The 24109-nt window shown below is 52.1% G+C and overlaps 1 protein-coding gene across 4 annotated transcripts; it reads right to left on the reverse strand.

Annotated features, from left to right (window-relative positions):
- Positions 1 to 3622: 3622 nt before the first annotated feature.
- B4galnt4 (beta-1,4-N-acetyl-galactosaminyltransferase 4) lies at positions 3623 to 14929 on the reverse strand. 4 transcript variants are annotated; one of them, XM_052762730.1, is made up of 21 exons: positions 14495 to 14607; positions 13051 to 13216; positions 11849 to 11952; positions 11377 to 11472; positions 11184 to 11279; positions 11008 to 11098; positions 10832 to 10932; positions 10615 to 10682; positions 10307 to 10385; positions 8759 to 8825; positions 8521 to 8655; positions 8328 to 8437; positions 8147 to 8247; positions 7966 to 8057; positions 7007 to 7895; positions 5288 to 5571; positions 5011 to 5164; positions 4828 to 4900; positions 4581 to 4734; positions 4178 to 4304; positions 3623 to 4027 (listed from the first exon to the last, which is right to left on the reverse strand). In XM_052762730.1, exons 4-21 carry the CDS (start codon positions 11449 to 11451, stop codon positions 3904 to 3906), a joined length of 2820 nt encoding a protein of 939 aa, XP_052618690.1. In that variant the 5' UTR covers positions 11452 to 11472; positions 11849 to 11952; positions 13051 to 13216; positions 14495 to 14607; the 3' UTR covers positions 3623 to 3903. The 4 variants fall into 4 exon arrangements, 3 of the variants coding, with proteins under 3 accessions (XP_052618690.1, XP_052618689.1, XP_052618691.1); XM_052762729.1 differs by lacking the exon at positions 13051 to 13216 and having other exon boundaries at positions 14495 to 14928; XM_052762731.1 differs by lacking the exon at positions 13051 to 13216 and having other exon boundaries at positions 14560 to 14663.
- Between the last annotated feature and the right edge of the window lie 9180 nt (positions 14930 to 24109).

The raw sequence follows: 24109 nt of genomic DNA on the forward strand, positions 1-24109 counted from the left end.
TCACTCTTGGCCTGGGGCTTCCTTTGACTCTGGCCTCTACTTTGGGAAAGTTTTCTTTTGTTTTATCACATATTTCCCCCTTCCTCCTCTTATGGCTTCTCTAGTTGAGCTTTGTCAGCTACTGTCTTTTCATGAGTCGCTTTTGTTGTTCTTTTCTCTGTCTGAGGCAGGATCTCATTATATAGTTCTGGTTGGCTAGAACTCACTCTGTAGAACAGGCTGGCTTCTAACTTGTGGCCATCATCCTGCCTCAGCCTCCTGAATCCTGGGATTACAGCCATGTGCCACTAGACCTGGTTCTCATTTATCTATGTTATTTAGCATTTCATTCTGTATGTTGTTCTTTATTATTATTATTGATAGTTCTGTGTGGGTTCTTGGGAACACATCCAGGGATTTTTGTATGCCAGTGAAGCATTCTACCACTCAGCTATATCCCAAATGCTAAAATGGCTTTATTCCTGCAAAAAAAAACTTTTTTTTTCTTTTTTGAAACAGCGTTTCTTTGTGTAACAGTTTGGCTGTCCTGGAACTCACTCTCTAGACCAGGCTGGCCTTAAACTCACAGAGATCCGCTTGCCTCTGTCTCCTGAGTGCTGGGATTAAAGGTGTGCACCACCACTGCCCAGCTTCTTATTTACCTTTAAAAATTTTTCTACCTAAAGTGCTGTTAATAATTTCTATTTCCATTGTTGTCTTCATCAATTTTCTAAATTTCCCTCAAACATCTGCTTGTTCTCCTCGAGGAAGACCTTTGCAGGCTTGCTTCTCCTGCCCACTACAAATGCAGTACTGTTCAGATGTATTGCTTTCTTTTCTGGCCTTATTCATTATAGCACTTCCATTAACTGGCACTCTGATGTCAGACATTATACTAGTGTGTCTATTAGGTGTAGCACCCAACAGCACCACCCAGTACTGTGCTAGGATGTAAGTCCTCCCAGGACAAGTCCTGTCCTCTGGCTGGTGCTCATTGAGAACACCTTAACATATCAGGGCGAGGTGGTGCACACCTTTGATCCCAGCACTGGGAGGCGGAGGAAGGTGGACCTCTGTTAGAGGCCAGCCTGGTCTACATGGTGAGAACTAGGACAGCCAGGGCTATGTAGAGAGACCCTAGGGGGTGAGGGAGTGAGGAGGGAGGGAGGGAAGGAGGAAGGGAAGAAGAAGAAGAAGAAGAAGAAGAAGAAGAAGAAGAAGAAGAAGAAGAAGAAGAAGAGAGAGAGAGAGAGAGAGAGAGAGAGAGAGAGAGAGAGAGAGAGAGGACTCCTTAATGTGTTAATGTGAATTTATAGTGTGAGCGTAGCCTGCTGACTTGGGCTTCTGATATTAATCTTCTTCATTTCTCTTTTACTTATGGCTCCTTTTTCCTTTCCTTATCTTTTAAGAATGTTTCCTTTGGGGCTGGAGAGATCACTCAGTGGTTAAGAGCACTGGCTGTTCTTCCAGAGGAACTGAGTTCAATTCCCAGCACCCACATGGCAGTATACAGCTGTCTGTAACTCCAGTTCTAGGGTACCCAACACCTCACACAGGTATACATGCAGGCAAAATACCAATGCACATAAATAAAAATTTTAAAAAAAGAAAAGAAAAAATAATGTTTCTTTCTTGGTACCATATATTCTCCACCCCACTTTGACAAAGTCTTGCTAAATAGTCCATGTTGGCCTCAAACTTGAGACTTTCCTGCATAGTCTCCTGAGAGGTGGGGCTTGCATGTGTGCATGATCACACCTGGTTTTTGTTGCTTTAATTTTAAATGATTTTTTGTTTGTTTGTTTTTTCGAGACAGGGTTTCTCTGTGTAGTTTTGGTGCCTGTCCTGGATCTCGCTCTGTAGACCAGGCTGGCCTCTGCCTCCTGAGTGCTGGGATTAAAGGCATGTGCCACCACCGCCCAGTCTTAAAATAATTTTATTTTTATTTATGCGGATGTGTGTATATCTGTGTATGTGTGTATGCCATCTGTGTACTGGTGTTCACAGAGACCAAAGGAGGATGTTGGGTCCCCGGATCTGAAAGTTACAGGAAATTGTGACCTGCCTGATGTGGATGCCAGGAACCTAAGTCAGCTTCTCTAGAAGAGTAGCTGTGCTAAGTCCTGAGCCGTCTTTCCAGCTCACATTTTGTGCGTATGTGCTCACGAGTGTACATGTGTGTGTGGATGAGTGTCTTGCCTGCCTGTATGTATGGATTGTACCACATGTGTGTACATGTGTGGTGTGTGTGGAGATTGGAAGAGGGTGTTGGATACCTTGGAACCAGAGTCCTGGATGGTTGTGAGCCACCATGTAAGCTGGGAACTGAATACTATCCTCTGAAAGAGCAGCAAATGTTAACTGCTGAGCCAGCTCTCCACATCATTTTATTTTATTTTTTTATTTTTTTGAGAGGAGGTTCTTTTAACTTGCAGTACTTTAAAAAAATATGTATTTATGTGTGCATGTGCCATGGCATGCCTGTGGAGGTCAGAAGACAACTTGCAGGCGTTAGTTCTCTCTATTATGTGGGTCCTTGGGTCATCAGATTTGGCTGCTGATTCACCTTGCCAGCGTTGGTAGCAGGCTACCTTTTTTATTTTATTTTTTGATAGGGTCTCACTATGTATCTGGGCCACAGAGATATGACAGTCTTTCTCCCAACTGCTGGGAATAAAGGTGTATGCCACCACACCTTCTTCTTTTAATGTGTGTGTGTGTTTTAAGATTATTTATTTTATATATATGTGTTTTTGTTTTTCTTTTCGAGACAGCGTTTCTCTGTGTAGTTTTGGTCCAGTCCTGGATCTCGCTCTGTAGACCAGGCTGGCCTCAAACTCACAGAGATCTGCCTGGCTCTGCCCTCCCGAGTGCTGGGATTAAAGGAGTGCGCTACCACTGCCTGGCTATATATGAGTGTTTTGCCTTCACATATACATGTGTACCAGGTGACCTGAGATTTTTTTTTTTTTTTCTGAGACAGGGTTTCTCTGTGTAGCTTTGCACCTTTCCTGGAACTCACTCTGTAGCCCAGGCTGGCCTTGAACTCACAGAGATCCGCCTGCCTCTGCCTCCCGAGTGCTGGGATTAAAGGCGTGCGCCACCACCGCCCGGCAACCTGAGATATTAAGAGGGTGTTGGATCCCCTGGAACTGGGTTGGGGATAACTGTGAGACACCGTGTTGGTGCTGGAAACTGAACCCAGGTCCTCTGCAAGAGCAACAAGTGCTCTTAACCATTGAGCCATCTCTCCAGCTCCTAGAACATCTATTCTTAAACCCAATGCTTTTCTTGTAAAACATCTGTAAGCAGGAGCACTTCTTCTGAACTAGATACAGAGAAGGCAATGTGGGTAACTGGGGGTTTCAGTATGTCTGCTCCGGCTGTGTGGGTCCTCCCCTACAGAGTGACAGATCGAGGTCGTACAGGAGACTTGGTGTCTGCACATCTGCTGGGTCAGCAACAGTTCCTGTGTGGGAAGGTCTCATGCAATGTCTGTTCTGAGTAGCCAGACTCCACAGAAACCAGGTGGAAACACAGCCGCTAGAGGCAGGAAGTGGGTATGGGAGGGGAGGCTGCATTGCTCCCAGCCGCCCTGCTAACCAGGGCTCTGCCTCACAAGAGAACAGTCACAGGGAACGAGTCAGAACTAAAAAAAATATTTCATTTCATTCTGAATAAAAAACAGAACAGACAGAACTCTTGTAAATTCTGAAAACAATGTCATTGCTACGGAAAATTTCACAGAAATCATCAGGGAGTGTGGGGACCAAGGTACCAGCCCTGCCATGAAGGCTGCCTATCTGGAGTCACAGAGGCGGCTTTATGGGGCCAGCACAGGTGGTAGCAGAGCCTGAATCAGGCTCAGGGTGCAGCTTCTAGCTGCTGCCTCAAAACCCAGTGGCACAGAGAGCTGCCAGGTCTTCAGGATCGCTGTGTTCGGGCACCTTTGCGGCTGCGTGTGGCCCACATGCCCCGCTTCGAGTGGTAGTGGTGGTAAAAGTGCCGCAGCCGAAGCCTCTCCACCTCCAGCCCTGCCTGCAGGACCCTGGGATGGGTGGGTGGGATGTCAGAGCCCCGGTTCAGGGCTGCCCAGACACTGCAGGAGCCTGGGGCTGGGGAGGGTTCTTGGGAGTGGGGCAGATGGGAGGGGTTTTGGAGGAAGATGAGATGTCTCAGTGTAAGGGAGGGCAGTCACCTGTCCAGAAGTTCCCAGTCCTCGCCTCCCCACTGGTCACGGAACTCCTCAGTGTTCATGCCTCCTACTCTGTCGAAGTCTGACTTATAGATCCCAAAGAGGCCAAATCCATTCACTTCCCAGTAACCTTGGAGCAGGGAGGATGATCATCAGGCAGCAGTCCTTAACATTTTCTCCCCAGGAAAGACTGGAGGACCCCAGGAGGAATTCCAAGAAGCCTCCTGATTTTGGAGTCTCTTAAGGGGCTTGGTATTTGATCATAACCCACGAACTCATAGGTCCACAGAGGAAAGGGTCTTATGAACCCTGCACTTCTGGGCCCTCTTACCCGGGAGGTTAGGCTTAGATTTTGCCCTGGTGGTTGTGAGAACCTGGGGTTCCTGGGGAACACTTAGATCCTTACCATGTGGGTTCCACGGTGAACTCCCACAGCCCAGGCGCATGACCACAGGGGCGAAGGCCAGCTTCCCCTCCACACAGTGCTTGCGGATGCTGTCCAGGATGTTAGGTGGGAAGTGGATGTGCAGGTCACAGAGGAAAACGATGCTGCTGGGGTCCTGTAGGTTGGGAGGTCTGAGCCCTGCCCACCTCCCCAAGGTGAGCTCAGCACCCTCATTTCTCTCCCCTAAGCCCTTGACTGGCCCACAGACCTCTACTGCATCCACTCCCGTTTGCAGGCCGGCAGAGCGTTCGAAGTTTCCAGTTCGTCTCAGGTACTGGTACCTGGGGAAGGGAAGGAATCATCAAGGGAGGTAGACAGGATCAGGACAACCCACCTCCCACAAGAGAAAAGATCTTTGGCCTCACTAGGTGGTGGTGGTGATCACCATTACCGAGGTAGCTGAGCCGCACGCAAGGCCCTCTCCACATCCATGTCCTCGCTCTCAAAGTCCACTAAGATGATGTTGAAGTGCGAGTCCCCCGTATGCACATGCAGCGCCGTCATATCGGCCAGGAACTGCACTACCCAGCGAGCCTGATTCTTCACTGGAGGAGAGGGTGCCACTGAGCCAGCATGACTGAACAGCATGCTTTCTCATTGGAAGACCCTCTTCAGCCACCCATACCCTTGGCATTAGCATGCCCCCGCCACCACTGAGGCGCACATACCTGGTACAATAAAGTGAACCATGACATCCTGACGCCAGGCCAGATGCAAGGGCCGGCAGAGCTCTGGGCGACTGTCTGAGCGGATGGAGGGGGCAGGAGGGGGCTCAGGACTTTCTCCATCCTCATCCCCGATGCGTGCTCCAGGCAATCGCAGGAAGACATATTCCGACAGGCGCTGGCGGCCGCCTCCGCGCTCTTGCAATTCCAATTCCAGGAGGAAGCGGCTTCCACGTGCAGAGTCGCGGCGCTTCTCCACGTTCACGATGCGCAGAAGCGAGAAGCGCCTGCGAGGCAGGGCTGATTAGCCAAGGGCCGTAATTCCACTTAACGCCCCCACACGCCCCCCCACCTCACCCCCGAGAACCACGCAGCTACGCTCCTCAGACTGCATTACACCTGCAACCCGCTCCTTCCATCCCAGAGGCAAGTTGACCTTCCCACATCTCACTTCCCCAGACCAGCAGGAAGTTGAGAAGGCTACAGTACGAGGTGCTGTGAGCCCAGGATTGTCGTGTTCTCCTAGATGACGTCCTGTGCCTGCTTTTCTTTGTCCTGGGGTGCCGTTTCAGGCCTCTCTTGCTATGGTCAGCTTCCTAGGCAGCCATCAGGAGGATGTTGGTCCTCCCCCGCCACCCCCCACCTCCAGCAGGCATCTCAGGCAGGTGTTCTCGGGCTATTCATTCTGCTTCCCACCTCCTGGTGACAGCTAGTGCTTCTCTAGAGGAACCCAGCAGTGTGACTTCAGATGGGCCCAGACTCATGGGTGTGACTCACTGCTCCCCTCACCCCAGGTCAGGAACCTCTGCCCTCACAACCAAACACTCCAGGTTACTCCTTGGGGCTACCCACACCCTAGCACCCAGATGTGCAAAACAAGGTCACACCTTGACCACTCACGGCGGACAGTGCCCTAAAGAGACCCTGGGACTGTCCTTACAAACTGCTTTCAGGAAACCTGTCCTCTGAACCACCTGGGACTGTCCTGCACCACCAATGGGGGGAGAGTCTTAGGCCACCCCATCACTGCCCTATTTGAGGACTATCATGCTCTTGTCCTCTGGAATAGCCGTACAACCCCTACCTGTCCAAAACTTCCTGTTGAGCCTGGCTCTTTCTATCCATGAGCTAGACACCCTGTCTCGATGTCCCTGTGTTCATCGAAGTCCACAGAAGGTTCTACCTTTCCTCAAGGCTGACAATGTACAGAACAGACTCTCATAAGAATTCCCTCAAAGATAAATTATGGCCCTAATCTCCCTCAAAATGGGGTAGAGACAGCTTGGATTCTTAAGACCTAGGAGGCTGGGGGGGTAGTGGGCAGGGGCCCTGGGATCTCCCCCTTGAGTTAGAGTCCCCCAGACCCTTCAGTGCTCTACAAGGAGATGTTGGGTGGTCCTGACCTTGACCCTTCAGTGTCTCTTGTCCCTGAAAAGGCTGTCTGCCCTTGACCCGGCTAATCCTGACAACTGTTCCCTGTAGTCTGGATTCATCCTAGAGTCTAGGTCCAAGGTGACGGATTTGGAGCTTGGCAGTGAAGGGGTATGGAGCCAGTCCCGAGTGGGGCTCCAGAGAGCCCTTCAACCTGGGCAAGGCAGAACAGTAAGACACTCATCACTGCAGAGGGAAAAGGGGATCAGAGAGCCGGTGAGAGCCAAGGAAGGCCTGAGACTCCTGTGGGGGACAGCATGCCCTCTCTCCAAGCAGCAACCTGCCCCATACCCGCCATGGCGTGCATTAAGTCGCTCCATGTACTGAGCCACCACATCCACCGCCTCAGCCTCAGGAAGCTGCAGGTTCCCAGACACGTTGCAGCGCAGGTCATTCCAGTCAGAGCGCAGCAGCTCAAAGTCCATGGCACCCACGCTGAATGTGCGCTGCCAGTCAATGGCATCCTCGCGCCAGCGGCCCAGTGGCCGCCCAGCGGCCTGCTCCTCCTCTTCCTCACTATCTTCTGATGTGGCCTCATCACCAGGGGCCCCATCATCCTCCCCTTCTTCACCCTCTCCAGGCAGCTGTGGCCTGGACACCTGAGACAAGCTCAGGAAGGAGGTCACAGGCTGTGTTTCCACTGAGGAGTTCAAGTCCACTGTGGGCACCATGAGTCCCTGTCCATGCAACTGGCCCTCTTGGCCTCCCTGGGTGGTCTGTGCCCTGACTGGGGGCTTTAGTTCAGTGATCTTGGGGCCACTGGTCCTATAGCCCTGGGTCCGCGGTGGATGTGGGGGCATCCGCAGCTGCACTCTGGGCAGAGGTTTGGGGCGTAGGAAGACGCCAGGGAAGGGTGGCCAGGGTGAGTCTCTCAGTGCCTTTGGGGAAGCCCGCTGTCCAGGTCGCACCCTGGTCACATACACCTTTGAGGGAGACTTCTCCACAGTTCGGGGAGGTGGAGCTCTCCCCAAGAAGAGGGGCAGGGGGCGTGGGGCCCAATTCAGGGCCCGGGAGTGTCTGGGGGTCTGCTCATCCAGAGGACTGGTTGTAGGTGGGGTAGGGGTGGCTGTAGTCCCGACGGAGGCTGTTGGGGTGGGGGTCCTGTGGCTCTGCCGCAGGGATGCATCAGAGGGCTCCAGACTGTCTAACAGTTCCTGCTCATCCTCATCATCCAGGAAGTCTGTAGAGAGTGTCTGGTAAGCGAGTATCTGGCAGATGGGCCTGGTAGACAGCAGGAGTAGGGCACTCACCGTCTGGGTTGAGGAAGAGGAAGGCTCTACGCTGAACTTCTTCTTCCTCATCTTCCTCCTTGTCCATCTTCATGTATTTATAGAACCCAAACCTGGAGGAGAAAGGGCATCAGAGACCTTCCTCACGGAGGCCCCTCCTCCTGGTTCCGATAGGACGAGCCCCCCTCCCCCCCCAGCCTACCTTTCCAGGTATAGTGGGGACTCCCGGTAGAAGCATCTGTTCTCCGTCTCCATGTGCGTGAGACGGGTGTGGTCGTTGGGATAGATGAAGGACAGGTACACCTGCAGGGAGGGCCAAGCGCTCAGGGCTAGGGCGTGGGGGAAAGGGTTGCTTTGGGAAGCCTCTCTCGCTGGGCACTTACAAACTGTAGTCCTTGGTATCTGGCTATGGGAAAATCCTTGAGGACATAGGTAGGCGCATAGGCACAGGGCTCCAGTACATTCTCCAGGCTCAGAGGTTCCATCCGAGGAGCTGTAAGCAGAGGGCAGTCAGTCACTTGGTGGCCTGGGCCTCACCCCGCTCCATCCTCACCCTCCTCTGGAGCCTCCTCTCACTGAGGAAGAAGGTGTCCCTGGGATCTGGCCGCAGCATGTCGGCACTGGGTTCCTCGTGTGCTGGGTATCCCCCTACATAGCTGGCGGGAGACTGAGGCACATGGGTCACATGGTCCATCTTCAGAGATGACTCATCTGAGAGCAGAAGGATGTCTGGAGCTTCAGCCTACCCTTCACCACCCCCATGCTGAGCCCATCAGAACCCGGCCATTCCCCTGAGGAAGGACCCAGCCCGCACCTGTGTACAGGGAAATGTGAGCAGAGCCAATGATCTCGAACTTCAGACCAGGCAGGAAAGCTCGCCACTGGGGGTGTGGGGATAGGAAAGAGGTTGGGTCGTGGTAGGTGGTGTTCCTTAGTTCGGGGGTGAGGGACTAGAGAGCGAAAATCCTCAAAGGATGTAAGAAGCTTGGTGGGTAGAGAGGGAGGGAGGGGGCATCTGACAGAAGGCCCAAAAGGTTGAGGGGTTCAAGGGACAGATCCAGACCCCATCCAACTTCATTCCCTCCCTCCCTCTTTCCTCCAAGGATTGCCGGTTATAACTTATTATCCCATTTTCTCTCTGGTTTTTGCATGTTGCCTTCCTGAGGTCTCTGCTGAACTCTTCCTTAGCCCCAGACCTAGGATCTGCCGCCAGATGGCTTCCCCATAGCCCAGCTCCATGGCTGCTCCTGAGTCTCCTTGCAGATGTGTTCCTCTGTTAATCTGGGGCTCCTGGGGGGCTGACTCTGCACTTCTGTTGCCAGCTTGTCCTAGACCTTTGTACCAATACCTCTGCTTCCCTAGGACCATCAAAACCCTGAGTCTCGTCTCTACCGAGGTAGATACGTAATATCCCATGGTGCTGAGGTTGAGAACCCCGACTCCTACTGAGGTCACTGTTCCTCATCCTCCGGGCTCTTCCATCTTGCTGAGGAACCTTTCTCCCTCCCTCCCAGCTACATGTCTTTCTTCCCTGTGATGGCTGATACTGATTTTCAACCTGACAGGATCTAAAATCACTGGAGGCAAACTCTGGGCATGTCGGTGAGGGATTTTCTAGATGAGGTTCATTAGGGGAGAAGACCTACCCTAAAATGTGGGCAGTACCATTCCATGGACTGGGGTCCAAAACTGAATAGAAAGGAGAAAGTGAGCTGAGCACCAGCGTTCATCTCTCTCTGTTCCAGACTGCAGATGCAATCTAAGCAGCTACCTCACACTCCTGCCAGGACTCCCCCTCCGTGATGGGCTGCACCCTCAAACTGTGAGCTAAAACAAACCCTTCCTTAAGTTGCTTCTTGTTAGGTACTTGTGACAGTGATAGTCATGACAATAAAAAGATAACAATACACTTTCCATTTCTTGGCTTCCCATTGTTCCACAGAGGCCAGAGGGACTCCTGGCAGGCAAACCTCATTGCCCCTCTCACATGACAGTCTGAGCAGTTCAGCGCAGCATTACAGCTCAGGCCTGGCCTGGCTACCAGACTTCTTGAAGTCTCAAAAGATGCTAGAAGATGGGGGCCAGTTCTCCAGGTATAGCATTTACATGCTGTGCTTCCTGCTGTACACTCTCTCCCCCACGTCTCCTGGTGAATGGGCCACTTTTCAGTGCAGCCACTCTGAGCATCCAGCAGGCACACGTGCCCTCTTGACCCTGGCCCGTGTCCCTGCTTTATTTCCTAGACTGGAAATCCCTTTGGGTTGTGGACCACCCTGCAGTGCCTGTCCAATAAGGACATGGGAAGTGGATGGGAGGAGAGCTGTGGTCTTTGGGGCTCCTCCAGAGGGCAGGCCACACTCACACCCACTTCCACATGGTCTGAGCCCTTGTCGTCTTGCTTGTGAAGCAGTTCGAAGTAGTATCTCCGGGAGGCCATGAGCCTGTGGACATAAGGAGTCGGGGTTGTCTCCCACCAAACAGATGAAGAGCCCGGAGAGTGAAGAAAGACTCTCACATCCCTCTGGGATGGTCCCTCAGGAGGATGGTGCTAGTGTAATATGGGCAAGGGTGACACCCAGCCTCCCTCTCACATGCCAACACATACGCATGTGCGCGCGCGCGCGCGCGCGCACACACACACACACACACGATGCATGCACCCTCACTCACCGCCGCGGCTTAGACACCTGGGAACTGAACTTGGTGAATTCTCCCGGTGCTGTCCACTCAGAGCCAGTCTAGGGGTGACACAAGGAAGGGGTAGAAGAGTGATCACATTTTCCTCGTGGGCATCTGACACATTCAGTCTGTATTTTCAAGAGGCTGCAGGAGGCCCAGTGAAGACAGATATGGTGCAGATAGAGCGAGGAAGGAGGGCAGAACCTACCTTGCCCACAAAGGCTACAAGCTGGGCAGCTGCTGGGCTCTCGTCCAAGCTCAGCCAGAACTCAGAGTTGTCATCCGAAGCCACGGAGAACTGGATGTCTCCTAGTCCACATGACAGAGGCGCAGTAAGCCGGACTGTTCGAGGCATCTTGCCCCTGGCATACCCCACCTACTCACCATCTCTGGCTGGGTGGATGAAGCCAAAAATCCGGAGTCCATAGTTCTTCCACTTAGGGGACACGGCTAACTTTGTCACAGTGGTGCGAGTCTGCCGGTAGGGCAACAACCATTGACTCACAGCTCATCACATGCCGTGCCCGCTCTGCCCACCCATCCTTTCCTGAGGTACTCACGTGAGGAAACAGCGGGAAGTGCAGGTTCCTTCTCAAGTGGCCCACAGCACCCCCACACCAGTCCTCAAATACGTGCAGGTTCACCTGTCCCTTGAACTAGGGGCCAGAGGGGACTTGAGCTGTTACACAGCCCTGCTTCACCCCTCCTCCCAGCCCAGCCCAGCCCAGCCCCACCCAACCCAACAGAGCTCACCTCTTCCCGCCATGGAGGTGTCTGGTGAGTGAGGTTCAGTGGTGGTGGCTTCCTAGCTCCTCCAGGAAACAGCATGTTTGGGACCCGCCCCTCAGGCTGCAGGAAAGGGTAGCCATGTTAGCATTCTAAAGGCAGGAAGTGTCACAACTGCACAGTCCATCTAGGCACACACACACACACACACACACACACACACACACACACACACACACCCCAAAGCAGAACTTCATGGTCCCCCTTTTGCACATCACCTAAGTACTCTCCACATAGAAACCCTCAGCAAGCTTGCCCAGGCAGGTATGATGGATGTACTGACAGGATGCACAACATAAGCAGATCATCGATTGCTACCCAGACACAACATCCAGACTGGGATGCTGAAGCTCACATACAACCCATGGCTCTAGCTATCCATGGCCTAAGCCTAAGACAGTGGCCTCTTGTGCACAGTTTTTTCCTGGTCACTGCTTACCACTTGCTCCTCTTCATGACTTTCACTGGAGTCCTCTGCCCTCTGCGTGGACGATACCACTCGGACACCCCTGCTGTCTGTCACACCAGTCAGCTTCTCGCTATCTGCAGAGAGCATGTGAAGTGTCAGGTCCCAGATTCTCTCTAAGGTTAGCATCTTTGTTGTGGGGAGGGGTAGGGGCGGGAAGAGTTGCTGAAGCTCCTGCACTTCTGATCCTTCATTTTGGGGCCCCTCTAGAACCCACCTAGAGTGGGAAGTGCAAAGCAAGAGTCCCTCTCCAGCTCTTCTCCAGTCCTGGATGACAGCTGGAAGCAGGACTATACACACACTCAGGCTACTGTGAAACTACACACCTCACCCCCATCTGGTGATCTTCTGAAGGGCTTTGCCTTGGGTAGAACTGCAGATGGCCTGGCACCCTCGATGCCTTGCCCATGTGCTAGGGTGCCTGCCTCCTGACTCTCCCCAGATCTTATGAAGACATGTCCACAACTGCCCCTCCAGTTTGGGGTAGAACACCCCTGTACCTTGTTTCGTCCCACTTCCTGGACCTTCTCCCTAAGCTTCAAGCCCACGTCATTCCTAGGTGTCCACTCTTCTGGACTTGAGTCTTCAAAGACAGGAAGTTTCACTTTATCGCAGTCCTGTCTCTCCTGGTGCTCCCAGTGAGAGACACTGGATCCAGGAACCCTTCCTGTTTCAAACTAGGCTTTGCATCCACATCGGCCCCTCAGTGCAGAGCTCAGAAGCTGGGCTCTTGTTCGGGTACAGCCGGGCCCGAACTGTCTCTAGGTGAGGGGTTGCCTGTGGTCTTTTCTCTTGAAATTCCTGTGGTACCTCTCACTTGCTCTACATTCTCAATCCTTTCCTGACCAGCCAGGAAGTGAACTGAGACTCGCTTGGTCAAATTCCCAGAGCCTGGCCTGGATAGCCTGGTCTGGATACCCACAGCCCCTCAAGCTAAGTCCAGGCATCTGGCATACGGGGAGCCTTCCGTGGTGGGGTTTCAGCCCAGGCCACTATCACCATCTTGCAGGAGCTAAGCCTCAGCACAGAGGGTGTGCAGACAGGCCTCTGCCCCACTCTCACTTGTGGAAATCTAGAAGCACAGGCTGCAGGTCACCCACTGAATGTTGCCTGCACTGAAGACTGACTACATGGTCAGGAAAGCCTTAGACACATGCAGCTGCTCAGCTTCTCACCAGCCGTGTAGTGCCTGGTGGGATCCCAGGCGGCCAGACAAGAGGTGGGGCTTCAGCCCAGAGTAAAGTCCATGTGGTCAGGACCCCATCTGTGCAGCCCAGGCTGCTTCTAGTAGTGTCACTGGGCAGCACTGGTCTTCCAGGAGCCAGGAGAGATCCTACCCACCTAGGAGGAATCAGAGCCAGCTGCCCTAATGATCCAACCTTCAGCAGTGGGCCTCCCTGTCTTCACCCCTTCCTGGTTGGTCTCAGGATCACATTGCTCAGGAAGTTAGCCGGGAGGAAGGGAGGCCTGTGGCTGTTGAGAAACCCACAAGGGGAGCTGATAGGAGCTGGGTTTATTGGGTACTAGGTCAGCTCTGGGTCCAGACCTATCAGCTCACAGCTGAGACAAGGCTTCTCTTAGGGAGAGATAGAGATGTGCCAGGGTATCTTGAAGACGTCCCAGTTATAAGGTACATGGATTGGGATGACCCATAGACTTTCTTTGGGGCTGGGATCTGTCTCAGATCCTTGGCCCTGGATCTGGTGGAAGATGTATGGAAGCGGGTGTCCAGGTGCATGCGGAGGCAAAGGACCTTCTGCAGGTTAGAGACAGGAGCAGGGCTGAACAGGGAGTTTGGGATCCATCAGGTGGAGTGGACCAGGACGTCACAAGTCAGTGTCACTGCTCTGAGTCTTTCAGAGGACAGACACTTGCTACCTTCCTCCTTATATCCTCAGCTCACCAGCCTCCTTCACAAGGATCAGAGACAGCCTGGCTGGGCTCTATCCAGCTTGGTTGGGCTTCTCAGATCCATTCCCTGGTCTTTTTCTACCTAGCTGTTATTGACGCCCACCCTGCTCTGGAACTTTTTCACCGAAGTGTGGGTCAATGGCCACCATCTCCAGAGGTTCTCCCCTGCTTCTAGCCCACCGGGCTCGCCAGGCCTGAGCGGCTTTGCACATCCTCTACCCACTCTTTCTTAAATGTGCAGACTACAAGCATTTACTCAAGTTAACACTGGTCCCTAGCACATAGGCATCTCAGTCCACAGTCACAGGTGTACCCAGGGTTTCCAACTGTGTTGGCCACTCTAGGCAGCTGGATCCCTCAACGCCACCCTTACCCCCCACCCCCAGCAGACAAGGAAACTGAGGCCCTGCTAAGTAGGCAAGGGCCTGCCAGGCCTCTTGGCTAAGGGCACGGGTGCCCGCAATAGCCCACCGTTAACTCCATCACCACTGGGTCTAAGCCAGATTCCAGGGTCAGAAAAGGTTAGGGATGCGCCCCAAGAGGGTCCCCGGCGTTACTGCTGACGTCATCGGGAGTCCCGCCGAACAGAGCCGCGACCCCTCCCCCAATATAGCGGAGCTGGGAGGAGCACAGCAGCAGGGGCTCTGGGCAGTCAGACCCCCCGCGCCTTGGGAGGCCCGGGCCCTCACGCCGCGCGCCCTCGCGTACCTCGCCCGTAGCCCAGCCGCTGGCGCAGCGCGCGGCCCGGGCGCACCAGGCTCCGGTGCACGTACGTGAGCCACGCGGCGCAGGTGAGCAGCAGCAACAGCAGCAGCAGCTTCATCTGCTTGCGGACCTTCTTCACCGGGAACCACGGCATCGCGACGCCACACTCAGAGGCGTCGCTGCGGCCCCCCGGCCCCGCCTGCCCCGCCCCACATCCCCCGGCCCACCCTGCTGCGCTCAGCGCCTGCAGCCTCGCATGGCCCTTTGTCCGCTGCCGGGGCTACGGGATTCGGTCGCGACGCCCGGGCTGCTCGGGCCGCGGTCGGGGTGGGCGGTGGGAGCGGCTCTTCTAGGCGCTCCCCCGCCCGCCCCTCCCGGCTGCTTAAGCTCCTCCGGCCGCCGCGGGACCGAGCAGCATCCACGCTGCGGTGCTACCCACCGTGAAACGGGACCGGCGGCCGCGTGGCTAGAGCCAATCGGCCGCGGCCAGCCTGCGCACAACCAATCCGTGATGCTCGGAGGCGGGGCGGCGCGTTAGGGTGTGCCAGTGGTCCTCACGACGCTCGCACTTACCTGGTCGGCGCCGGCCGCGCGCCGGGGGATGCGGGGTTTGCGGGTACCGAATCCGCGTTGAGGGACACCAGGGACGTTCAGGGAGAGGGATGTAAGAGGTCGCTGTCACCGTGGAGGCCGTGGCGGGGGTGAGGGGTGCTGCGGGAAGACGGCTGTGTGTCTGGGAAAACCTTGGGGATAATGAGCACGCAGAGAAAGCTTGTGGACCAAAGAGGAGCTCAGCTTAGGTCTCAGTCGGACTTGAACTAGGCTGGGATGTTCTAGTTCGTTTAGCTGTGATGGAGGACAGGTGGGTGGAGGGCGGTTCTGTCGAGATTGCTTCTGTTGTCTACTCTGTTTGCTTTCTTGCTGGCGCATCTAAACCCGCCTGAGTACCGCCGCTCTTCCACCTTGCCACCAGTCGGTTCTTCTTGGGGTTCCAGCCTATTGACCACAGTACTTCAGTTGGTGTAGCAGAAGCTGCTGCGAGCCTGCAGAACTCGTGGGTTAGGAATGTGGACTGGGCATTTGAATAGTCTCCCCTCCTCCCTGATGTCATGGCCTTAAGTGGAAAGATGCCATCGGCATCGGGGTGGAATCACTCAGAGACCTTCTCACCCTGGAGTGGTTGTGCCCCAGCAGAGATGACTGGGCACCTTCCTGTGCCTGTTCTAAGGGGTGGCCTCCAGCTCAGCAGTGGAGCTACCCCACACCACATGCATCACTGTCAACCCACTGGTCCTGTTTGGGAGGTTGCTTGGCTCTTTTTTTTTTTTTCTTTGTCTTTCTTTTTTGTTGTTTTTTTGTTTTGTTTTGTTTTGAGACAGGGTCTCCCTATGTTGCCTTAGCTGGCCTGGAGCTCTTGGACATCCGCCTGCCTCTGCCTCCTGAATGCTGGGATTAAAGGCGGGTGCCACCATGCCTGCCTGGCTTGTCTTTTGGTTTAACATTGCCCTACCATCACTGTGTATATATATATCTCCTTGGGACATAAAAACAAATTGGTTACATTTCTATCCTTATGAAGTGGTTTTTTAAAAACAAAACCAAAAAACTTTCTTCCAACCATCAGCTGCTGCTCTCATCAGACAGCAGTCTGTTTCACACACATGCACACACCCCTTCCACGTCACATGTTGTAGCTGCTTTTGTATCTTCATAGTCATTCAGCTAAGAGACATTACTCAGTATTTTACAGCTGGAAGACTAATAACAAGAGATAAGGTCTTTGCTTCTGTGGATGGAAGCATGTTTTACTGGGCAGACACAAAATAAGCAACGCTTTAAAGAAAGCAGATGTTGGAAAGCAGGTACTGGCAAAGAAGTGTGTGGGACTCTTCGTTGGTCCCCAGCTAGGGAATTTCCTCTGTTCATCTGGAATCCAGCAAGTAGGGTAAAGGGTGGTGGCAGAGCAATTGAGTAGGCAATCTTTGACCAGCCAGCCAGCTGTTCCTGTTGCTAACACATCTCGCTATGACCACATCTCACCCCAACCATGGAGGGAAGTGTTCCAGTCTAACCAAGCTGACAAAAAGACAGTAGCCCTCCTGATGAAAGTGTGCATGAACTCTTAAAAAAACAAAAAACTGTTTACTTAAAAAGTTTTTAGCCGGGCGGTGGTGGCGCACGCCTTTAATCCCAGCACTTGGGAGGCAGAGCCAGGCGGATCTCTGTGAGTTCGAGGCCAGCCTGGGCTACCAAGTGAGTTCCAGGAAAAGGCGCAAAGCTACACAGAGAAACCCTGTCTCGAAAAACCAAAAAAAAAAAAAAAAAAAAAAAAAAAGTTTTTAATTGTTTTATGTGTATGGGTGTTTTGCCTGTGTGCATGCCTGGTGCACCATCTGTGTGCCTGGTGCCCACAGAGGCCAGAAAAGGGTGATGAATCTCCTGGATGACTGCCAGGAGATAAGTGGCCATATGAGTGCTGGAAACTCAACCTGAGTCATCTGCAGAGCAACCAGCGCTCTTAACTGCCGAGCCATCTCTCCAGCTCCTACAACTGTGTTTAACCAAAGCAAAACCACAGTTAAACTCTCCTAACCCAAATCGGCTGCATCGCCAGAGGATGCAAAGTTTACCTTTGGGTACTGTTCATTCCTATAGCTGAGTCATACTCCCTGAGCACATCCAAGAGGTAAATGCTACAAACAGAAACACATTAACCACTGTGAATACATGCATTAGATGGGAGGGGAACCCGAGAAGGAAGAAGGAGGCAAAGAGTTGGTCACCAGAGGGTAAGGGAGAGCACTTACCATTCAGTCACGGGCTGTAGTGGCACTGACAGCTGCCCTTCTAGATGGGGCATCCTGATACCTTTGCCCTCAGAAAAGGCTGAGCTGCTTTCCCTGGTATGGGGAAACCTAAGCCTGTGCTCCCAAAAGGTCTGTGCTTTCAACAGTTTTGTTTGTACACGATGGAGCTGGCTTTCTGTAGTTGTTTCCTATGGGACTTGCAGGTGCTAAGGGACACCCTCAAGAAATCCCTGCCTTCTAAATCTCTCATCTTGTCTATAACATGGCCCTGATCTCCTCCTGACAGGACCTAGCATCCTGGACAACACTCAGACCATTCTCTCTACAGATCTCCTCCACGACAGCCTTTTGTATGATATGTCCCCTGGGAGAACACTCTTGCATTTGCCCAGGACTGAAAGGGGCTCAAAAGACCAAGTACTTTTAGCTTTAACCCCAGGGGAGTCTTGGATGAACCAAGATGAATTGCTTGGTCCCTTCGGATCTGCGATCGCTAGGCCAGTAGAGCCAAAGTTGTAGGGGCAGGAAACAAGATCATTACACTACTTCTTCTCCTGACCCCTGGACCCGTGGTGAGCTGTAGCGTGGACACCGATCCAGAGCATCAGGCCTATTGGGTACATCCCTGCCCCACAGTGTGGCCACTCTGCTGGCACCAAAACAGCTTTTAGGAGCCCTTTTACTGTTCAGTGGGAACATGGCCAGACAGTGAGTTCTCTGGAGAAACTTATGCTGTGTGGAGTAGGTCTTCCTCTGAGTCCCTTAGGCTGCCAGGGAAGGTGCATCCACAACCAGAGTAAGCAACTATCCTAGGGAGAGCAAAGCTCTGCCCGCTTCAGGATGGAAGGGTCGCTGCCTTTCTCTGCTGCTGGCAACTGGGCACCCAGCAGTAGCCATAACTGAATGAGCCTGTGGCGGGAAGTCCAGGTTCTGGTGTGTATTAGTTTGCTCCTCTGGTCCCGTGATGAAACATTCTGACAGAAAGCAGCTTGGGGAGGAAGGGATTTATTTCAGTTGACAGATTACAGTCTGTCATTAAGGAAAGCAAGGGCAGGCCCTGAAACAGGAATCTAGAAGCAGGAACTGAAACAGAGACCATGGAGGAGCACGGCTTACCAGCTTACTTAGCTCCTTTTCTTATACAGTCCAGGCCCACCTTGCCTAAGGATAGCACCACCCACAGTGGGCTGGGCCTTCCTGCATCAATTAGCAATTAAGAAAATGCCCTACAGACACGCCCACAGGTCAGTTTATCAGTTGAGGGTCCCTCTTCCCAGGTGACTCCAGTTTGTGTCAAGTTGAAAAAAAATTAACCAGCCCATGAGGTTGTGTCTAACATGTATTCATGTTGCCACAGTGCTTGGTTGTTTTTTTTTTTTTCCTCCTGGATAAGAGCAGGGTGCCGGGGGAGAAGTGATAGTCCCACAGATGGGCTGTCCCATCCACATTCTTCTCAGCATCTCCTGTCGCCTTGGCTGAAGTGGTGCTTGGGTCAGTGTTTACATGGGACAGCTTCCCACTGAGCCATTGGTATGGATAGCTTCAGAGGGACTTAACAATGTGGTCTGCTTCCTGGAGTTGCCTACTTGGACCTCCAGGGCTTCCTTGAGCCAGCACTATATATCACATTTCATTAGTGAGGGACACTACCATGAACTCCACTCCAGGGTTTAGTGGGTCAGATGTTCTAACAGTGGCTTAGGAGAGATGCTCAGTATCTAGGGTACCAGTTGGAACCAGAATAGTGCTCTTCTGGTGAGGGCAGCACTTTGCCAAATGTAATAATCATCTGAAGGACTAGCCTGGACTTATTGTCCCTCGCTCCAACTAAAGGTTTTATTTATTTTTAGTTTATGTGTATGAGTGTTTGCCTGCATGTATGTATATGTACCACTTGCATGCAGTACCCTCTGCAGCCAGAAGAGTGCATTGCAGTCTGTTTGAACTGGAGTTACAGATGGTTGTGAGCCACCAGGTGGGTACTGGGAATTAACCCCTGGTCCTGTGTAAGAGCAGTAAGTGCTCACAACTGCAGAGCCTTCTCTTGTTTTGGGTTATTCAGTTAGGCAGTTGTTGGTTGTTTTCGATTTTTGGGGGGGCCCACAACCAGCTCCCAAATAAATCACACACGGAGGCTTATTCTTAATTACAAATGCCCAGCCTTAGTTTGACTTGTTTCTTGACAGCTTTCCTTAACTTAAATTATCCCATCTACCTTTTGCCTCTGGGCTTTTCCCATTCTCTTACTTCTGTGAATCTTACTCTTACTCTGGGGCTTGCTGTGTAGCTGGGTGGCTGGCCCCTGATGCCCTCCTCCTCCTTTGGCTACTTCTCCTAGAGCTCTCCTTCTATATATTCTCTCTGCCTGCCAGCCCGGCCGATCCTTTCTCCTGCTTTGCTATTGGCCATTCAGTTCTTGATTAGACCACCAGGTGTTTTAGACAGGCAAACTGTCATAGCTTCACAGAGCTAAACAAATGCAACATAAACAAAAGTAACACACCTTAAAATAATATTCCCCAACAGGGAGTTGCAGTGAGCACCCTGTCATGAGCGACTGACATTCGAGCCAATAAACTTCAAATTCAACTGAGCCCTTTGCAAAAGATCATCCCAGTTGGGCTTATTGATAGTTTGTACCCCCTTATAGAGGGGTGGAGAGGGTCATGAGACTCTCACTTGAGTATCCAGCTGTTCTCTACCATCTAGTGTATGTAACTCTGCCTTAATTGCCTGTGATCTTGGGGAGGAACTAGAGTATATAGGCCGGGGACCACTAGGTGGTGGTGGTCTTATGCTTGAAGAGACTAGATGCACTGGACCCTGGTGTCTTAGTTACTTTTCTATTGCTATGAAGACACACCATGACTAAAGCAAATTAAAAGAAAACATTTATTGGGACTAGAGTCCATGATCACCATGTTGGGGAGCATGGCAGCAGGCAAGCAGGTATGGCACTGAAGCAGTAGCTGAGTGCTTACATCTGGACATGTGAGTTGGACATACAGAGAGAACTAGGAATAGCATAGGCTTTTGAACCCCCAAAGATCACCCCCCCCTCCAGTGATACGCCTTTTTTTTTTTTTTTTTTTAAGATTTACTTATTTATTATGTATACAGTGTTCTGTCTGCATGTATGCCTACCCACCAGAAGAGGGCACCAAATCTCATTATAAATGATTGTGAGCTACCATGTGGTTGCTGGGAATTGAACTCAGGACATCTGGAAGAGCAGCCAGTGCTCTTAACCTCTGAGCCATCTCTCCAGCCCCTGATACATCTCTTCTAACGAGGCCCTGCCTCCTAATTCTTCCCAAACAATGTCACCAACTGATGACCAAGCATTCAAACATATGAGCCGATGGGCACCATTCTCATTCAAGCCAACACCCTGGAATTCCAAAGACAGTGCATCCCAGGCTCTGTGGCGTCCACTCTTCGGCATGTGAATTCTACTAAGATAGTAACATCTGCTTTCTGTCCACCAAGTTAGTCACCATTGTGCCACCGACTATGATGGGAAGGAAAGGCGATGAAGGTCCCTATGGACTAGGAGACAATTCTGGGCTAGAGCATTGGTCCTGGGAGATAGGGCCATGAAAGTGTAGCTGTCTTTTGAAAGTAATGTCGTCATCCTCACTTTTTCACCCTCACACTTTTATAACAAGTATGGAGAAAGGACACTTGCACATCAGTACAGCTGTGGGGTGGAGGTGAGGGTAGAGATGTGTTGTTGTAGGTGTGCTGAAACTAATCAGGAAAGGCAGTTGCACATCAGTACAGCTGTGGGGTGGAGGTGGGGGTAGAGATGTAAGTGTGCTGAAACTAATCAGGAAAGGCAGTTGCAAGAGCTATGGTCTGATCACATTTACAATAACAAATCTTCATTCTCTAAGAAGTACTGTTTTCTCCATAGGCCAAACATAGGCGAAGTGCAGGGTGATGTGGAGTCATAGCAAGTCTTTTATGGGAACACATGATCCAGGATGCAGTACACTTGTGCCGTGTCAGTTTCCAGGTGCGGGCATCTCAACAGGAGGCAGTACACTTGTACTGTCCCGGTTTCCAGGTGCGGGCATCTCAGCAGGAGGCAGTACACTTGTCCCGTCCCGGTTTCCAGGTGCGGGCATCTCAGCAGGAGGCAGTACACTTGTCCCGTCCCGGTTTCCAGGTGCGGGCATCTCAGCAGGAGGCAGTACACTTGTCCCGTCCGGGTTTCCAGGTGCGGGCATCTCAACAGGAGGCAGTACACTTGTCTCGTCCCAGTTTCCAGGTGTAGGTATTTCAACAGCTTCTGCCTGGGCTGAGGAATCCACACAAGGCTCTTCCTTTATGCCTGGGCCATAGAGGAGTAAACACAGCCTGTGTCTAGGAACCCACAGCCCCTCTGAGAGTTGGGCCTAGGTAAGAGCCCATAAATACCCTGTCCTCCATGAGTCCCTTTGACAAGTGGATTTCAGGTTTCTAGGAATCCACCAATTCAGAGCCAAAGTCCCTGGAAGGTCTGCCTATTCCCCCTTCCCAGGCTCAGATTCCTTCTTGTGATGGTCTGACCTGGCTCTTACTATAGGCGCAGAGTCCCCGCTTCATATGCTGGGGTCCTAGCTTCCAGTGTGATGGTATGAGGTGGTATTTGGAGGAGGTAACTAGAGTTAGGTGAAGTCATGGAGGGGTCCTGGTCTCTTATAAGGGAGCTCAGTTCCCACCCCTCTTAAGAACGAGCAATGTGGAATCTCTGGGCAGCAAGGAAGGAAGTGTGATCCTGGACCTGGCCATACTTGCACCCTGATTTCAGACTTCTGGCCTCCAGAGCAGTGAGCAGCTCATTTCTTTCTCTATGTATGGATCCAACTTGCCCTGGCTGCAGGCATTGTGGGTTGTAACTGCCATGATGCCCTGGGTAACCCTAGTTTCTTTTCCCTACAAAGTTTTCTGGCAGACTATGAACAGGCAAACCCATTAAGGTAGTACTACTTCACAACTGGCTGTGGATGCTGGCTGTGCCAGAATGTGCGCAATGCCATTGATAATAGCTTGAGATAAACCAAGTGCATTCTGTCTTAGATGGGGTCACTTTTGTCTGGTTCATGTTCTTCTGACTCAAATTTTGGGGATCCACTGGACTTGCTGCTGCCCAGGACCACACGTTGGTCAGTGAGTCTCCAGAACCTTGACTCTGCGGTTGTAGGAGTGCCTGACTGTTCTCTGGTCTTGAACTTCTTGGGGCCTGTCCCCATGCCCTAAGGCCAGAGCTCTTCAGTACTTGGTTATGAATGTCCTAGCTGTCTGGCAAGTTTCTACTTACTAAATTTCTGTAAGTGAATACTGTTCTAAGAAACTAGGTTCGGGGCTGGATGGCTCAGCGATTAAGAGCACTGGCTGCTTTTCAGAGGTCCTGAGTTCAATTCCCAGCAACCACATGGTGACTCACAATCATCCATAATGAGATCTGGTGCCCTCTTCTGGCCTGCAAGCATACATGCAGGAAGAACATTGTATACATAAATCTTTAAAAATAAAAAGAAAGAAAGAAAAAGAAAATAAATAAATAGATAAAGAAAGAAAGAGAGAAAGAAAGAAAGAAAGAAAGAAAGAAAGAAAGAAAGAAAGAAAGAAAGAAAGAGAAAGAAAGGTTCATTTGGCGGTGGGGGGTGGGGGTGGGGGTGGGGGTGTGTTGTGTCTCTTTCTCCAATTCTGGCTTTGAACTCATAGGCTTCCTCCCATGCTGAGGTTACAAACGTGAACCACACTTTGTTTCAGTTCCTTACCCACCGGCCCCATCATGTAACTCTGATTGGCTTGGATAGAGTGAAACTTTTAACAGCTGCCTTTTGATTTTGTTCCTCTGGACACTGTTACAAACTAGCTAGCAGAAAGATGTTTGTGGCATGGTGAGTGTGTGTGTGTGTGTGTGTGTGTGTGTGTGTGTGTGTGTGCTCGCTCTCACGTGCACATTTAGGTGCACGTGTAGAGACTAGAGCACGGCTTCAGCTGTCATTCCTCAGGTGCCATCCACCTTGGTTTTTGAGAGAGAGTCTTTCACTGGCCTGGAACTCACCTGGAAGTCTGGAGTGGCTGGCCATTGAGTCCGGCCTGTCTCCGCCTCCCTGGTGCTAGGATTATAAGCATGGCATGCCCAGCTTTTGCTTCATAGGTTATAGTGGATCCCACTCAGGTCCTCATGCTTGCAAGACTACCTGCTAAATATTCACCCCAGCCCCCTCTGCTGTGAGTAGTTCTTCCTTCCTTTTCCCCTCCTCCTGCTCCTCTTCTCCTTCCCTGTCTCACCGTAACCCTGGCTGGCCTGGAGCACGCTCTGTAGGGCAGACTGGCCTCTAGCTCAGAGAGATCTGCCTGCCTCTGCCTCCTGAGTGTGCGCCATCATGCCTGGTTCTTTGTTTCTCTAACTACTGCTCACCAGAGTCTTCATTCTCCCTCATCTTTGGAGGTGAAGCCCCCTTGGCCCTGCCTTTCTAGAGTCACACTTCAGTCGCAGTATTACCAGAGCCCCCGAGGCTTTCAGAATCTCCTTGTCAATCAGTCTCAGGACCCTGTGAACTGGAAGGGTCTTCCAAATGTTTCTGGGGGCCCAGTCAGGGAAGGATTGGGTAAACAAATACAACATCCAGCTGTGTAGCAGTTTGAAAAAATAGCAGTTGTGGCGCACGCCTTTAATCCCAGCACTCGGAGGCAGAGCCAGGCAGATCTCTGTGAGTTCAAGGCCAGCCTGGAGCCTGATCTACAGAGCAAGTTCCAGGATAGGCTCCAAAAGCTACACAGAGAAATCCTGTCTTGAAAAACAAACAAGCAA

This window comes from Peromyscus californicus, unplaced genomic scaffold (genome assembly GCF_007827085.1).
Source record: "Peromyscus californicus insignis strain IS unplaced genomic scaffold, ASM782708v3 Scaffold_4__1_contigs__length_199733344, whole genome shotgun sequence".
Taxonomy (NCBI): domain Eukaryota; kingdom Metazoa; phylum Chordata; class Mammalia; order Rodentia; family Cricetidae; genus Peromyscus; species Peromyscus californicus.